The sequence below is a fragment of the Budorcas taxicolor genome, chromosome 16 (assembly GCF_023091745.1).
Source record: "Budorcas taxicolor isolate Tak-1 chromosome 16, Takin1.1, whole genome shotgun sequence".
Lineage (NCBI taxonomy): Eukaryota > Metazoa > Chordata > Mammalia > Artiodactyla > Bovidae > Budorcas > Budorcas taxicolor.
In genome coordinates, this window is record NC_068925.1 from 59,398,249 (window position 1) to 59,416,991 (window position 18,743).

Genomic DNA, 18,743 nt, shown 5'->3' on the forward strand with positions numbered 1-18,743 from the left:
ACTCTGCAGGGTGGGAGACTCTTGCTAGCAGTTCTTGTTGACCTTGTGTGTGACAGAGGAACATAGTATTTCGGGGGAGGGGGAGGTTGGTGACACGCACGTCAGTAGCTGTGACATGGGCGCATCCCTTTTCATTTACAGTTTTCAAACTGGGAACACCTTGTAGCCATTTAGTCTTCTAATTGGAGGCCCTTTTTCTTCAGATCCAGAGCTGGCCTGCTCCCCAAGCCCTGCTGAAGCTCCCATCGCCTGAGGCTTGGCACTTGGCTGCCGGTTTAGCTCTCCTGTCATGGGCCCGTTTGGATTCCAGAAAATCCCTAAACTCATGTACAACCAGAAGCATCATGTATTGGCAATCTGGACCAGTAGTGTTAAGCAGTTTGAGACAAAGATAACTACAATCACTTCTGCTAGGTCACTTCAGCTGTGTCTGACTGTGCAATCCCATGGACCGCAGCCCACCAGGCTCCTCTGTCCAAGGGGTTCTCCAGGCAAGAATACTGGAGTGGTTGCCATGCCCTCCTCCAGGAGATCTTCCCAACCCAGGGGTGGAACCCGAGGCTCTATGTCTCCTGCATTGGCAGCTGGGTTCTTTACCACTTTTGGAGAAGGAAATGGCAACCCACTCCAGTACTCTTGCCTGAAAATGTCCACAGACAGAGGAGCCTGGTGGGCTACAGTCCATGGGGTCCCGAAGAGTCGGACATGGCTGAGTGACTTCACACTCTCTTTACCACTAGTGCCACCTCGGAAGCCCAGTCTGGATCATATTTTCCCTAACCTTTGCTTTGGTTATTAATGATTGTATGGGTATGCTAAGTCCTTTGACAGAAATATGTGTGATTCACTCTAGGCTAATTTAAAATGCAATAGCAAATGGCCTAAACTTCTATTAATTCCAGCACCTTTTCGAAGTGCTGGATGAACACCTTTGCAGGCAGAGTCCACACTGGGAGCTCTGGTCACCCTTGATTTCACCTTTTATGTAGCTGCCTTTGCTGCTTTAAGGGTCCTTTCCATATGGGCTTCCCTAGTGCTTAAAATGTTTGCTTTCTCATACTATTGACTGTGAAACAGACACAGTAGGAGGAGATTTTAGGAGAAATGGCTAAATTGAAATGGAAATTTACTTGATGTCTTAATTGAAACAAAGATGATGGCTTAATTGAAGTAGTATGTGTTAATGTAATTGATATATAGAAAACATCCTTTTCCTAGGGAAAAAAAGAGCCTTGATTATTTTATTATGGGAAAAAAAAAAAAACACTACTAAGTGAAAAATTGGAAATGAACATTTACTCTTTGAATAGCTCAGGCTGCCTTCCAGTATTGCCTTCTGAGGTTTTCAGATGCTGGAAAGAACCAGGTTAATAAGTTCTGTAAGCACAATTTCTACCACTTTGGCTCAGACTCCATTCACAGATGTTTCCTCCATTATTTTGATTCAGTGAAGGGCCCCAAAGGGCAGGCAGGAAACTTAGTGAAGTAGAAGAGAAAACCGCTGGGTGCCCTCGCAGCCCGAGCCTTCCTGCAGCCAGCAGAAGCCTGATGCTTATTTCTGATTCGGCGCCCTACCACTTTATGGAAGAGGTTTTTGTTTGTTTGGGGAGAGTATTTTTCTCCAGTGAAATGCTCCTACCACTTACACACACACATGCATACCTGCCTGCACACATGTGCTTCCACTCACAAAATCACAACTGCCCTTTTGAGTTTCGCAGGGGAGGTGGTATAACATCTTGGTGAATGAATACTGTGGATCTTGGGGTGAGGAAGCCTGTGTTTAATTCCTGACTTTGGGTATTACCTACTGGGCAAATTATCTGTGCCTCAATTTCCTTGTCTGTAAAATGAGGATAATTATATTTTATCACTTATAGGGGTCTTTTGAATATTATATTGAATATTTTCAATATTATGTTGGTTAATACTTGCAAGATCCTTGGAATGCCTGGCACATGCTAAGAATTCATTAAATGCTAACCATTATTTTTTTTATTATTGGCTCATAAAAAGCTTCCTAAGACAGTATCATTCATTTTCTAAGTCATTTGTTATTCTGTGTTATTTTTCCAGAGCAGTCATAGGCACTAGACTTAGGCCTTTGTCTCTGATTCCTTGCATGGCACCCGGTGCATGGACTTGATTTTTTTTTTTTTCCTAGGTCTCAATTTTTCCTCCCACAAATGGGTGTATTGAAACTACCTTTGTCCAAAAAGGGTTTTGCTTTGGTGTATGCCTCGCACTATGCTTTGGATATATAGTACATTCCTGTTTAGTGTAGGTAATAAAAGGAAGTAAGTGTTCGGGGCAATGAAAATATCTTTGTTAAAAGATAGTAAACACTTAAAAAGAATTAGAATAAAGTAAAATACACTTAATTGAGAGTACACGAAGGAAAACAGTGTTATAGAAACAGCCGTATGGCATTGACCTGGGTTTTGATCTCAGCTCTGCCACTTACTGTGTGACTTTTTGCAAGTTATTAACTTCTCTGGGTCTCATTGTTATGACTGTCGTCATAATCATAGTTGCTGTTAACAACTCTGAGAGAGGGTTAGGACACTAGATTTTGTTCTGGTTCTAACGCCAAATGATTAGATTGCTTTCGGGAAACGAATTCTGTTTCATGGTTTTCTTATGATGTAAGAGGAATGGAAGAGATGGTCTCAGCTTCTGTGCAGGCTGGCATGTGGTGCTGCTACAAATGCATCATGGACAGCTGTGTCCATGTATTGATCCCCTCAGCCCTTGGGGCATTTGGGCGGGGTCTGGGGCTGCAGGACTGCCTGTGCTTGTCTCCTCAGGCCTGAGAAGCCTCATTCACTGATCCCAGTTCAAAACATACAGGGAATTGTGAGCACACACAATGACATGGAAACAACTGGCAAATCGTACTCAAATGCTTCTTCTAACAGCCCCAGTTTCCCTCTTGGTAGTCTTGTGACATCAGGCAACTGACTAAGTTTTCTGAACTTCAGTATACTCAACTTAGATAAGATACAGTCAGATCTTTGGTTTGGTTTGGATAAAATATGTGATACAATAAAATACATCAAGTCTCATGTTGGACAAAAGAAGATTAAGACTAAGGAAAAGTACGAAACTTCAGGATCATTGCTTCTTTGGGGATCTTTAACTCTGTGAGTGTGGCAAAAATTGTTGTTAGACATAGTATAGAGGATTGGAGCGCGTGATCATTAACACTGAGTGTAAAGCACAGCCGAGTCTGAATGAGCGCTCTGTACTCACTGGACTTGAGTGTGCAGACTGTGGACAGTTGTCAGAAGTTGTCCATGTCCACTGGCAACAATGGAAGAGGACCCAGACTCAGTTTACCAAAGCAAAAGAAAATATCAGTGCCTTGATTTATATATAAGAAGTCACAGAAATATGCCCTTAAGTTACAGTTTTATAAATCAAATTTAATTCTCCCATTGATATGCATACACATTTAGAATGCTTTACTTTTATTTCACATCAATCACTAATTACTTTTTGCTTCTATGTATTCTCATCCTGTAAGTTCTTTTATCAAGTTGTCAATAATTTGCAAACAACTAGAGGATTAGGAGAGATGTGACATAAAAGAAATGACTGTTTATTTTAAATAAACAAATGAGAGAATCATTCAACAACAGCTATTGAATATCTACTGTTGTTCTGTTTCGGAACATCTAGGAAAATCCCACGGACAGAGGAGCCTGGTGGGCTGCAGTCCATGGGGTCGCTAAGAGTTGGACACAACTGAGCGACTTCACTTTCAGTTTTCACTTTCATGCATTGAAGAAGGAAATGGCAACCCATTCCAGTATTCTTGCCTGGAGAATCCCAGGGACAGAGGAGCCTAGTGGGCTGCCGTCTATGGGGTCGCACAGAGTCGGACATGACTGAAGCGACTTAGCAGCAGCAGCAGCAGGAGCAGCAGCAGCAGTATTATTTTATTGCTGCTGGATAAGATAGAATCATTCCTGCCCTCATGGAGTTTATGTTCTAGCAGGAGTGAAAGGGAATTGAAAATATATATTATTTCAGCTAGTGATAAGTGCTAAGAAGATTTATAAAGCGTAGAGACAGAGAATGAGTTATGGGGATGCCCTTTTGAATGGGGTAGTCAGGGCAAGTTTCTTGAAGGAGATACTAGTCAGCAGTCCTGAATGAAGTGCACTGAATAAGCAATGTGACCACCAGCTTTTATTTACTAGATTTAATTAAAGTGGGAGCCACCTCTTTTTTGAGATGGTTTTACCTTTCAGTGAGGGTATTTCACCATTGTAAGAAACTGTGGAAAATAGAAGAGTCCTTGTGTTTTTCACCCTCTAACAATTTAATAGAATAGAAATTGATAGGATAGAAATTCTTTGTTATTTAATAACATCTAAGTGTGGTCTTTAACCAATCAGGGACAATTGTTTGGTGTCAGAAACAAACAACATCACCAAGATTCATGTCAAGGAGCTTATTGCCTAGGTTTTCTTCTAAGAGTTTTATAGTATCAAGTTTTAAGTTCATTTCTGTAATCCATTTTGAATTGATTTTGTGTATGATGTAATTTAGGGGTCCAGTTTATTTGTTAGCATATAGTTATCCAATTTTCCAATTATCATTCCCATTATCTCAAAGAAGACTATCTTTTCTCCACTGAATATTTTTGTCTCCTTACATGTGTGGGTTTATTTCTAGGCTCTCTGTTGTGTGGGTTTATTTCTAGGCCCTCTGTTTTGTTCCTTCAATCAATGTGTCTATTTTTTAATGTCAATATCTTACTGTTTTGATTACTATAGCTTTGTAGTATAATTTGAAACAAGAAGTGTGATACTTCCAGTTTTGTTCTTTCTCAGGGTTGCTGTGGCTGGTCATAGTATTTGGGGGTTCCATACTAATTTTAGGATTGTTTTTTCTACTTTGGTAGAAAGTAGTAAAAAATGCCTTTGGAATTTTCATAGGGATTGCAATGAATCCGTAGGTTGCTTTGGGTCATATGGGCATTTTAACAATACTGATTTTTCCAATGTGTGAACATGGAATATTTTCCTATTTATTTGAGTCTTCTTAATTTCTTTCATCAGTGACTTACAGTTTGCAGTGTTTGAATATTTTACCTCCTTCATTTAATTTATTCCTAGGTATTTTATTCTTTTTAATGCAAATGTAAATGGGGATTGTTTCCTTAATTTCTCTTTCTGATATTTCACCATTAGTTTATAGAAATGTAACTGTATTTGTATATTTCTGTATCCTTCATCTTTATTGAGTTTATTAGTTCTAATAGTTTTGGGTGAAGTTTTTATGGTTTTCTACATATAATATTATGCCATCTACCAGTAGAGACAATTTTACTGATTTTTTTCTGATTTGAGTGACTTTTATTTCTTGCCTGTTATTTTTTGATAGTGCTTACAGTACTATTTTGGATAAAAGTGATGAGAATGGACAATGTTGTGTTATTCCTGATGCTAGAGAAAAAGCTTTCAGCTTTTCACCATTGAATATGATATTATCTGTGGGCTTGTCATTGATGGCCATTATAATGTTGAGGTTTTCCTGGTGGCTCAGATGGTAAAGAATCCACCTGCAAAGCAGGAGACCTGGATTTTATCCCCAGGCTGGGAAGATCCCCTGGAGGAGAAATGGCAAGCCACTCCAGTATTGTTGTCTGGAGAATCCTGTGGACAGAGGAGTTTGGTGGGCTACAGTCTGTGGAGTCATGAAGAGTCAGACACGACTGAGTAACTAAGCATGCAGGCTTGCACTTGTTCCCTCTGTACCCACTTTGTTGAGAATTTTTATCATAAATGAATGTCGATTTTTGTCACATGCTTTTTTCTACATCCATTGAGATAATCATATGATTTTTATCCTTTGTTTCGTTAATATGGTGTATCACATAGATCCTTGCATCTTTGGAATAAATCTCATTTGATTAAGGTATTTTATCCTTTTAATTTACTATCAAATTCAGTTTGCTAACATTTTGTTGAGAATTTTTTTGCATCTATGTTTATTGGGCATATTGGCCTGCTATTTTCTTTTCTTATAATGTCCTTGTCTGGTTTTGGTATCAGGATAAAGGTGGCCTAATAAAATGAGTATGAAAGTTGCCCTCCTCTTCCATTTATTTTGAAAGGGTTTGAGAAGGATCAGGTTAATTCTTCTTTAAATGTTTGGTAGAGTTTGCCATTGAAGCCATCTGGTCCTGTACTTTTGTGCACTGGGAATTTTGGTTTTGGTTTTACTAGTAATTTGACTGTTAAGATTTTCTATTTCTTAATGATCTGTCTTGGTAGATTTATTTATCCCCTCTAGGTTGCCTAATTTGTGTATAATTGTTCATAGTAGTCTCTTATCCTTTGGGTGGTGTCATTTGTAAGGTCTCTTCTTTCATTTCTAATTTGAGTCTTTTTTTGTTCCCCCTTGGTTTAGTCTAGTTAACAATTTGTCTATTTAACCTTTCAAGAAACAATCTTAGTTTCATTGCTCTTTTCTGTTGTCCTCTTAGTCACTATGTCATTCATTTCCACTCTGATCTTTGTTATTTTCTTCCTTCTACTAACTTTGTGCTTAGTTTGTTCTTTTTTTCTGGTGCCTTGTGGTATAAAGTTAGGTTGTTTATTTAAGGTCTTTATTTTTTCTTAATGTAGGTATTTATTGCTATAAATTTTCCTCTTAGAACTACTCTTACTACTTCCCACAGGTTTTTGTATTTGTGTTTCCATTTTCATTTGTCTCAAGATTTTATTTTTTTGATATATTCTTTGATTCATTGGTTGTTCAGGAGCCTGCTGTTTAATCTCCGTGCATTGGTGAATTTTCCGGTTTTCTTTTGGTAATTGATTTCTAAGTTTATACCATTGTGGTCAGAAAAGATGTGTGATATGATTTTAGTCTTCTTGAATTTATGAAGGTTTGTTTAGTGGCTTAATATATGCTCTATCCTGGAGAATGATCCATGTGTGTTTGAGAAATATATTCTGCTGCTGAATGGGATGTTCTATTAATAAATATCTGTTATGTCCATCTAATCTAACATGTAATTTAAGTCCAGCGTTTACCTGCTGATTTCTGTCTGGATGATCTTTCCATTTTTGAAAGTGAGGTAGTGAAGTTGCCTTCTGTTATTGCATTGCTGTCTATTTATCCTTTCAGATCTATTAATATTTGCTTTCCATATTTAGATGCTCCTATGTTGGGTGCATACATATTTATAAATGTTATATTTTCTTGATGAATTGATCTCTTTATCATTATGTAACGACTTTATCTCTTATTATAGTCTTTGACTTTACACCTATTTTGTTTTAAATAAGCTACCCCCGCTTTCTTTTAGTTTCCATTTGCATGGGATATCTTTGTCCATCCCTTCTCTTTCAGTATAGTGCCTGTGTGTGTGTAGTCATGTCTGATTCTCTGCCACCCCAGGGACTGCAGCCTGCCAGGCTCCTCCGTCCATGGGATTCTCCAGGCAAGAATACTGGAGTAGGTTGCCATTTCCTCCTTCAGTGGATCTTCCCCACTCAGGGATCGAGCCCAGATCTCCTGCATTGCAGGAGATTCTTTACTATCTGAGCCACCAGAGAAGCCCCACTTTCAACATATGTGTCCTTAAAGCTGAAGTGAGTCTTGTATGCAGAACATGGTTGGGGCTTGTTTTGTTTTTGTTTTTTTAGTAAGCTCCATAGAGGATTGGATTGGCTGTCCAGCCAATAAGAAGTGAAATCAAGCAACTGTTCATTATGCTTCAGTGGGATTTGAGATAGAAAATACTTTCCACAAATACCCTACTTTAATTAAAGTTTAGCATTTCCCACACAAAGGAAATAAATGATAATGCATTATTATGAACTTGTCTGCTTAGATAAATAAAACCACACAATGGGAATTTTAAAAGGTTTTGTGAGAACCCATGAATTATTAGTCATCCCTTTTCCTTTATTTCTCTGGTAATGTTTGGAACATGCCCCCTCTCTTCATTTCTGGAATTAGATAGCAGGATTCTATAGCCTCCAATGGGCATGCTCTTTATTTATTTATTCTGAATTATTTTTTCCTGTGGCCTTGTCATTTTTACTTCATAGATTTGGAGGGACAGTTAGACCAAGATTTGGCACTGTTATAAAGAGCAGAGTTGAGTGAGAATGTTAAGACTTTACATGTGGTTTTCTAAGGCAGTGGAGCTGATCCTCTCTACTGTAATTTGGGAGGCAATGGAAAAGAGCTCCCTCTTTTTGTTTTTACTAGTGGATATATTCATTTAAATTTCATCCTTTAAAATACAAATATTTCAGTGAGGAGTAAAGCATGAATATTAATGTTCCAGATGGGACTAGAAAGGAATTTTGCCATCATTTAGTATAAAGGTTCTTAAAATGTATATCTCCTTAGTTTCTTTCAAGATCTCCATGTTGACATTGCAGTAAATGTGCAAAAGTAATAGTGAATGAAACTGCTGGCATCTCAAATTGAATAAGGGCAGTCTCACTCAATGACGCTGGTAGTCATATAGTCATCATTACATACTTGAACCAAAATGCACACACATATACATGCATGTTAGCTTCACAAATGCCCCTGAAGCAGAAAAATCTATTTTATTGGATCTTGACTATGAGCTCATGTCTTTTTAATATTTTGTATGATAAAGTGAAAAGTACACATAAAAACATGTTTGAGGTTACTGAAGAATGGTGGTCTCAGAGAAAAATACTTTTCTGATTGAGTTGAGTTGAACTAGCCATTTTTTTCATGGAACAACTTAATTTTTCTTGAACAACCAAGAGACAAACTATGGTTATTCAGATTGCAGTGTTTGGCAGACATTTTCTCAAAAATAAATAAATAAAAGGACAAAGCAAGCCTGCTTCTTTAAGGGAAACAACTGACAGTATTTATTACCAGTGATAAAATGTAAGCTTTCAAATGAAAATTAGAATTTTGGAAAACTTGTATTTGTCATCATAAGCTTGACAGCTTTCCAATATTTAAGGACTTTTTTGATGAGATTTGTGGTGATATTAACAAATATGATGTTTTGATATTATATAATAAAACATGTCAAAATATGGAAGATCTGAATAACTCAATGGTCCTATATTTTGGAGCTGGATGACCAGTATATGATGTTTCAAAATCACTGAGTTAAAAGATGCATTCAAAGTGCAATATAGAACACTGGATTTTAATGCAACTGAGTATGAAAAGTTTATTGGTATGGTTTCAGAGTTCACACAGTAATTAACCTTTAAGAAAGTATGTATGTTTGTTGAGCGTAGTGTGGTCCCAAAGAAGGATACTCACAATTATCACAACAGATTGGACACAGAATACAAGACTCCAGCTCTCTTCTGCTAAGCCAGAAACTCAAGAGATTTGCCAAAAGGCAAAGAAAATGCCATTCTTCTTACTAAATCTGTTTTGCTTCAGAACATACAGTGATTGTCATACAAATATGTTATTTATGTTGCTTGTAATGGCTTTATTTCTGTTATAATGAAAAAAATGGATTTAAATTTCTCAGTTTAAATTTCTAAAGTCGTAATTATCATTAGATATAAGCCACATGAATACAGGGGGTGCTTCATTTTTAAGAGTGTGGTAGTATCTTGAGACTGAAAAGTTTAAGAACTGTTGTTCTAAACCAATCTTCTGACTTTAAAAATGGGTAACAGAGGCTGTGAAGTGACTCATCCACTGAATTGCAATTGTAACTAGGTCTTATTTCTGCTTCTCTGGTGGCTCAGATGGTAAAGAATCTGCCTGCAGTGCAGGAGACCTGGGTTCGATCCCTGGGTTGAGAAGATCCCCTAGAGAAAGGAATGGCAACCCATTCCAGTATATTTGCCTGGAGAACCCCATGGACAGAGGAACCTGGTGGGCTACAGTCCATGGGGTTGCAAAGAGTCAGACATGACTGGGTGACTACACTTTCTTTCATTTGCCTATTTCTGCAAACCACGTCCAATATTTTCATTGTTTGTTTTTCCCCTACTACACACTACTACCATGACTGCCTTCGAGAAAAGGGAAGCCACTCTCTAATGAGAAAGCTGGGTGGGAGCATATTCTTGGAGGTCAACTGGGGTAGGGCTTTCTTACCACCTGGGAACAAGAGGCCAGAGGGTCTCTTTCAGGCACTGGTGCCTCCATCTGCAGAGATGTGTGCTGGGAGGAGATGAGGCAGTGCGAGTGAAGGAAGACCCGCACCTGCTCCCAACTTTAGTCCTCTTGTCCCAGAATACGATGAACTTTCCCTTGTCTTTCCCTCCAGGGAGTTTGCACGTTGGAAAGTGAACAACCTGGCTCTGGAAAGGAAGGACTTCTTTAGTTTGCCACTGCCTCTTGCCCCAGAGTTTATCCGGAACATACGCCTCCTGGGAAGGAGACCCAACCTGCAACAGGTCACCGAAAACCTGATCAAAAAGTATGGCACTCACTTCCTACTTTCTGCCACTCTCGGAGGTAAGCAGTACCTTGATCTACCATCCTACACTCGCTGGTTGCCAGACCATCGGAAATAGCTTTCTAACACCTGTTGACTACGGCTTCGACATTCTTCCTGGATCTTGTATTCTTCTTGTCATTTTTTTGACTGGGACATGTTCTCATCTCATGTTCTCACTGCATGTGTCAACAGTGTAATCTCTTGACATCCAATTTCATTGCCAGAACATGGCTCTTTGCCTTTAAGCATCCTCCTGGGGAGGAGTTTGTGGGGTAGGGAGGTTGGGGGACAGACGTCCACTAAGCACTTGCCAGCAGGGGACCCTCCCAGTTTTCTTTTGACTGAGCCGTCTAACCCTGAAGTTTCTCCATATCCTAATATTGGCTGTGGCTATAGTAGTCAGTATATGTGCTCAGTCATGTCCAATGTTTGTGACTCCATGGACTGTAGCCTGCCAAGCTCCTCTGTCCATGGGATTCTATAGGCAAGAATACTGGAATGAGTAGCCATTCCTCCTCCAGGGGATCTTCCCAACCCAGCATCTCCTGCATGGCAGCCCAGGTGGCACTAGTGGTAAAGAACCAGCCTGCCAATGCAGGAGACATAAGAGACCTGGGTTCAATCCCTGGGTCGGGAAGATCCCCTGAAGGAGGAAATGGCAACCCACTCCAGTATTCTTGTCCAGGGACAGAGGAGCCTGCCTGGCTACTGTCCACAGGGTCACACAGAGTTGGACACGACTGAAGCGACTTAGCACCCATGTACTCCTGCATTGCAGGTGGACTCTTTACCGTCTGAGCCACCAGGGAAGCCCAGACACATAGGCAAAAAAGTAAATGTTCGTTATGTTCCTGATCTCTCTGCTTCCACTCTGTAGAGACTGGTAACCAGCCAAACAGATTCCAATGATTCTGGGCTGGATGAAGGCAAAGGTGGGGTGGTACAACCTCTGGCTAGGACCCAGAGCAGAATTGAGAACTGGAAAGAGGCAGAGTTCTCTGTCCTGGAAAGAAGAAAGCAGGCTTTATTATAACATTTAGCTCACTGTCTTATGCACTACAAAGGAACACTCCAAGGGTTCAGGCCAGCTGCTGACATGTCGTAGGTGTTGAGCGTTTGAGGGGGAGAAGGGAGGGTGAGCTTCAAGGCTTTTGCCCTTTCATAGGGAGCAGAAATATCCATGGTGATTCTTTATAAACAACTTGAGAGAGAGAATTTTATCTTCCCCATAGAAGTAGATTGCCTGAGACAGAGATCAATAGAGGATGTTAAATGGATGAGCTGGAGGGGCGGGGGATGAGCTTTGGGAGATTACAGAAGTGAGGAGGAGGAGGCTGGCCTCTCAGGCAGTAGTGCCCTTATCCTGTGGTGCAGTCTGATGAGAGTGTTCTGAGCATGGTACAGATGGGAAAAGGCTGTCAGCAGGGGCCACAGGCTCCCCCTTAGCTCAGTCTGAGGGTTTCACATTCTTATGGGTAGGGGCTCGGGGAGCTGAAGCCCTCACCAGGACGCCCATGTTGTTTGCTGTAGGAGAAGAGTCCCTGACCATCTTTGTGGACAAGCGGAAACTGAGCCGGAAGTCAGAGACAGCAGGAAGTGCCTCTGTGATCGGGGGCAGTGGGAACAGCTCCGCCGTGTCCCTGGAGACCCTGCACCAGCTGGCAGCCTCCTACTTCATCGACAGAGAGAGCACTCTGCGGCGGCTACACCACATCCAGATAGCCACGGGGGCCATCAAGGTAAGGGCCTGAGAGGTCCTGGGAGAGGCAGGCAGAGATACCAGGCGGAGGCCTGGGTCTTTGCCAGCTCCACCTTAGCCAGGCCTGACTGAGGGTAATGGGAAAGCAGCTTTCTGATGTGGGCACAGCCCTAAAGTCTGAGCAGGCGCTTCCTCCTGCAGCTAACAGCCACATGGCATCTTCCCTAAGGCAGGCTCCAGCTGAGGGAACCTCAGTGAAAGGCAACCAGGGCCACTGCTTTCCAGAGGTCACATTGTAGTGGGGGAATGAACATAATAAACTTGTAAAAATCAGCAAAGTCATTCCAGGTTATGATATAAGGGGAAAGCTGAGTCATAGGTACAGATTTCCTGAGGCGAGAGGGGCAGGGGGAGGGCCCTTGGGGTTTAGACTGGGGTCTGAATCCTTAGAAGCCAGCTGTGTGTAGGTCTGAGGGAAAGGTGTTCAGGAAGGGGGAATGGTAAGTGCTAAGGCACTGAGGCAGGAACCAGGGTGGTGCCATGGTGAAACCCAGGGCTGTTGTGACTGCAGAGAGGTGAGCAAGAAAGATGCTGGTGCAAGATGACGTTCAGAGGTAGGCTGGAGCGGCTCACGTGGAGTCAAAGCACAGTAGGAAACAAGGAGAGGAGTGATGGGGTTTCATGTGTTTGAAAAGCTTAATATTTCCTGTGATTTAAATAACTATAACGTCCATCCCATGTTCTCTAGAAGATTTCTAGGACAGTTCGTGTTGTATAAGGGAAGAGTAGTGATGATACTTGGGATCACTGGAGATTCTACTTCTAAATATAAAGTGAGGCTGTTGAGAATCGATCTTATATTCTGCTCTTATCCCACCCAAGACTCACAAGGAAGTTTTGTTCATTCATTCATTTATTCAATAAGTATTTGAAAATTTTTAAATTTTATATTATAGTTGATTCACAGTGTTGTGTTAGTTTCAGGTGTACAGCAAAGTGATTTAGTTATACACATTCATATATCTCTTCTTTTTTGGATCCTTTTCCCATATAAGTTATTCCAGAGTATTGAGTAGAGCTCCTTGTGCTGTTCAGCTGGTCCTCTTTGGCTATCTGTTTTACATACAGCAATTTGCATATGTCAATCTCAACCTTATTGGACACCTATGATGTGTCAGGCACTCTTCTGGGTACACTGAGAATCCAAAAATGAGTTACAACATATAAGGTCCCTCCCCTCATGAAGCTGAAATCCTAGTGGTGGAGACATAATTAAACACATAGACAATGTCAGGTGGGATTATTGGTAGAAAGACACAAAGTCGGGAAAGAGTATAGAGGGTGATGGGAACATGGTGCTTTAGGGGAGACCAGATCAGAGATATGAGTGGAGTGAGGGCGTGAGTCACAAGGGTATCTTGAGTGACTACATTCAGGACAGAGCAGGGAGGGAGTGCAACTGCCCTGAAGTGGGAGTCTGCTTGGTATGATCCAGGAGCACCCGTCTAGGTGGAGTGGAGTCAGAGGCGTGAAGGGGCAGATCATGAGAGCATGGCTGATGAGAGAAGGGGGTTCCTGGAGCCCAGTGTACCCATTACTGCACTGGCCAAGATGAACAACAGCGACTTGGATGAAGTTGGTGCAATAGTGCTGATGTGAAGTTCCCAGGTTCATGTTATACTTGATGGTAGAGCCTACCCAGGATTAGCTAAGAAACTGGAAGAAAGGAGTCAAGATTAACCACACAATTTTTGGCCTGAGTAACATGATGAACAGTGATTTCGTTAACTGAGATAACACTGGGATGAGTTGCCGATCTGAAAGAAATGAGAAGTCAAGAGTTCAGTTTTAGACATACTGGATTTGACATTCCTATTAGATATCTAACAGGCAATTGGCTATACACACCAGGATTTCAAGAGAAAGGTCGATATTGGAGATGTAAGTTTGGCATGCAAATATATCCACATGTGTGGTTGGTATTTAAAACTATAGGAAAGGATGAAGTGAGATCACTTGAGGACTGAATGCTGCTAATAAACTGGACCTAGGGCTTTGGATCATGAAGTACATCAGTCGTCAGCAATGGGCTAAATGAGGAGGATTCAACAAAGGAAGCTGAGACAGAGCATAAAGGTAAGAAGAGAACCAAAGTTGGATTACAAAGCCATGTGAAGAAAGGGCTTTACAAAAGAAGGAGCAGGCAACTTGAGCAGTCAGATTGCAAATATGACCTTCAACTTGGCAATGTGGAGGTAACTAGTAACCTAGATAAGAGTAGTTTCAGTGGCATGAAAGGTATAAAAGGCTGAGTGGAGAAGGTTCAATAGAGAGAGTGGAGTAAGCATTAGAATCGTGGAGACAATCCTTTAAAAGTTTTGCTATGAAGGCAAATAGAAAAATAGGTGATAGCTGGAGAGTGATGTGGGATCCAGGGAGCTTGTGTTTTTGTTTTAAAAATGGGAGATAGGCCAAGATATTGGTATGTTAATTACAATGACTCAGTAGAGAAGGGGGAAATCATGGTGTGGGAGAGACAGGAGATAATTGCAGAAGCAATTGAGGAGGTGAGAGAGGTGGTTACTCCAGGCATGAGTGGCGTGGCAGGTCTCACATGGGAGCACAGACACGTCATCCTTTGTAGCACAAGGCAGTACAGAGCACACAGCATGCATGCAGCGAGATAGCGCCTGTAGATGCACGTCCTAGAACTAGAGTCGCTGTCCATCTCCTCCAAAGAGGGGCCACCATCTTTAGAAGCCTATTCTTGGAATTCCTCAGTCACAGGTGGGAAAATGACTGTCCAGCTTCCACTGGGCTTCTTGACCTGGAGTTATTTCTGTTTGGGAGCACCATGGGTGCTCCGCATGGGCTATATAGTTCAGAGAACCATGAAAAACAAGGCATTTAGTGTCTTATTCCACCTCTCAGTATAACCCACAGTCCTTGCTAAAGGGCATACCCTAGACCCTAGAGAGCAAAGGGAGGTGTTGGCATCTCATCCCATGGCTCTGCTCCCTCCATATGGTTGACCTTGCCATTCCATCCTGATAGTAATGGTGTCCCACCGGAGACCACCTCTTTGCTTTAACACACAGCACTTGCAAATCCAGACAGCACCCCCTGCACCCCACCACCACAGTAGCACACCCTTGCGAGCTCAGGCTCTGCTGCTGGTGCTGCAGCCCCTGCCGCATGCTTCCTCTACTGAAGGCTGCTTTACAGGGGATGAGCTGGCTTCCAGCACAGTCAGTATTCTGGGTGGAGGTAGGTGGGGGTGAGGGGGTCTGCCCACCTGCTCAACTTTGGTGAAGGAAAAACCCTTGAGTAAATCTGCCGGTTTCTTGTTTCTCTAAGCAAGGCCGCTCTTACTTTCTACCCTTTGTTAGCAACTTCTTTCCACTAATGGCAAGAAAGAGGCACCCTACTCCCTTTTGTTAATCCAACACATGCCCGAGACCCCACTGAACACCCCCTCTGGTGCAAGGTTTGCCCTGGGCAGTACGTATCTCTGTTACAGGACATGTCACATCAGACTGCAGCTGTTTGTACGCCTGTCTCCACCTCCCCACACACAACATCGGGGCTTAGGCAGCAGGGACTGTCACATGCATACAGTTTCAAGTCTCTTCACAGTGTTGGGTGTGTGGTGAGACACTCACTAAAGTGCCTGATAGGGGATGGCAGGCTATCTGGTTTAACGGGAGACGAACTTCCTCAAGTGAGAAGACCAGGGACTGGGTTTCAGCCTTGATATTTACTATTCCTGTGACCTTGAGACGTTAGTTATTAAACTTCGTGACCTGGATTTACCAACTATTTGACTCACCTGCACAGGACTAAGATTCAGCTGACTTGGCCACCATACAGAGTGGTAAGTCATCTTCACGTGGTCTGCTATGTGCCGCTCTAACCAGCTTTATCCCTCCCCTGGAACCCCAGGATCTCCCCAGATAGTAACCAGAGGACTGATGCACCTTGGGATCACTGCACCTCACTATAGCCCTATAGCTGACACCTCTTCTGATTAGTGAGCACACCCCTGTCTTCCCTGCTGATACACACTGTGAATAACATATTGTGAACATCACCCCTTACTCCACTGTAGGATCGGGTAACACCAAATGATATGGTTTACATGAAAACACTTTGCAAACTGGAAAGGGCTGGATATAGATTCATCCTATTCATAATTCCTGGGGAGGGATAAAAGCCCAGAAGAGGGCAGGGGCTTATTTTGTAGTTGTAGCTCATGTTTGCATGCTAAGTCACTGCTGCTACTGCTGCTAAGTCACCTCAGTTGTGTCCAACTCTGCGTGACCCCATAGACGGCAGCCCACCAGGCTCCCCCGTCCCTGGGATTCTCCAGGCAAGAACACTGGAGTGGGTTGCCATTTCCTTCTCCAACGCATGAAATTGAAAAGTGAAAGTGAAGTCGCTCAGTCGTGTCCGACTCTCAGCAACGCCATGGCCTGTAGCTCACCAGGCTCCTCTATCCATGGGATTTTCCAGGCAAGAGTACTGGAGTGGGGTGCCATTGCCTTCTCCGCTAAGTCACTGCAGTCGTGTCTAACTCTTTGCAGACACTATGGACTGTAACCTTCCAGGCTCCTGTGTCCTAGAGATTCTCCAGGCAAGAATATCAGAGTTGGTTGCCAAGTCCTCCTCCAGGGGATCTTCCCCATCCAGGAACTGAACCTGTACCTCTTCTGTCTCCTGCACTGGCAGGCAGGTTCTTTGTCACTAGCGCCACCTGGGAACCCCCAGTTGTGACTCACCCTCTACTTAATTGAAGACTGAGGAAGGGATTGGTGGGGGGGTCTGAGAGGCTCCTGAGCTGCCTGAAAAGAACCCCCACACAAGTTTGCATAGCCCTCAGGATGGCAAGAGGGAGCGGTTCTCATAAGCATCCTTAAATGACTTGTCCAGATTCCTGCCTGCAGCAGCAATTTGCAGCCCTTTGAATCCCACACACTCTCAGCCGTGCTTCTCTGGCCAGCCCTATCGCTCACAACTAGAAGCCCATTTTACTGGAGCTTAGCCGTGCAGCAAGCCAGCCCCCCGCCCCACCAGGTAAGATGGGAGCAGCCAGAGAGTGAAGGGCAAGGGGAGGAAAGCAGGCTCACCCGAATGAGGCTTTGCACAATCCGGCATTTATGGAAAATTGGATGTGCTAATGAACCTGAGATCCATCAGGGCTTTCTGAAGGCAGGATGGTTTCTGTCAACAGACCAATTAGCACACAATTATTTTCTCTTTCTGAAAGCTTATCTGAGGCTCTCTTTGAGCTGCACTTTCCATTACCTCTGCCGGCCCTCTTTATAATCCACCAAAGCTGTCTGCCTCTTCTACAGGGAGAGACACAGGGTTTCCTGGACCAACCTGCCAGGAACTCTGGGACTTTCATCACTCCGCAGGTTCGGGGGTCCTTGGCTCATCCCGCTTGTCAAGTCAGTACTCAGGCACCATCTGCTAGAGGACCCGCTGCAGCTCCCCTCCTGCTTCCCCACCTCCTTGCTTCTCTGGCAGGTCAGAGGTGGCTCAGGGCAGAGGAGCCATGGAAAGGGCAGTGACTCTGGGACCTGGTAAAACCTGAGTGAGCCTTCCTCACTCGTGGAGATCTGGCTTGAATCATTCCCTCTAACAAGAAATGAACAGGGGGATCACAGTTCCTGTCTCTTCCTTGTTCCCATCCTTGTGCGGCAATTAACAGAGAAGAGCTACACACACCCTTTCAATGACTCACCTAATTGATTGTTCTCTTTAGAACTGACCTTTGGCAATGGGCAAGTAAAGGTCAGAAAATTGCATGGGAGCTGGTCCTAGAATGTTGAACAGGATGGTGGTGGGGTTGGGGCAGATGAATCAGTGGTAGGGAGGGAGGGACAGAGGTGGAATGAAACAGCGGAAAGTTGCTCTGCTCTGTTCGCCTCCTTGGGAGTTGTCCTACTTCTGCACAAGATGTGTAGCTTTCTCCCTGCATGGACCTGATGCTGGTGAGTGTTCAACTCGGGAGTGGGTGGGTAGAAAAGCCAGTGCAGAACTCAGTGACAGTGTGGTGGCCAGCTTACCTGGAGGCGGGGACAGGCAAACCTCCCAAATACCACACACCCCCATCCCACTCTGTCTTTCAGCCCACCCCATTCCAAGAGAGACAGGCTTCCCCGAATAGCTGGGCTAGTCCTTGGCCACACCTCCTATAGGAATTTTTGCACCATATAGATAAAGAAAGCTTTACCTTGAAATAATCCTGGTTCTGCCTTCCCACTGCAGTAGCCAGTCACCAACTCACTCAATACAGAGACACTATTCAGCACCAAGTGCCCACCTGTGGAGGGAGGCAGGCTCATGTGTAACACTGGGATTATGTTAGGATAAACATGTTTCCACTTGTCTGTAAACTCCTTATGGTAGTGACCGGCTCACTGTGAGTTTTGGATTCTCCTGGAATATTTCATAAATGAATAAATGAGTGAAATAAATGAGTGAATGAGTCAAATGAATCGTAGCCCTGCAGCTGACTGTGTGACCTTGAAGAAATCACTTAACCTATCTGGTCTTGATTGCCTCATCTGTAATCATAATATCTAAAGTCTTCTGATACAA

The 18,743-nt window shown here is 43.0% G+C and overlaps 1 protein-coding gene across 1 annotated transcript in view; it reads left to right on the forward strand.

The window, feature by feature from the left end:
• Positions 1-18,743, forward strand: part of BRINP2 (BMP/retinoic acid inducible neural specific 2) — a 55,445-nt gene that overhangs the window by 25,435 nt on the left and 11,267 nt on the right. Inside the window, exons 2-3 of the mRNA XM_052654051.1 lie at positions 10,265-10,455; positions 11,969-12,177. Of these exons, the coding sequence (XP_052510011.1) occupies positions 10,265-10,455; positions 11,969-12,177 (400 nt within the window). The remainder of the gene's footprint in view (positions 1-10,264; positions 10,456-11,968; positions 12,178-18,743) is intronic.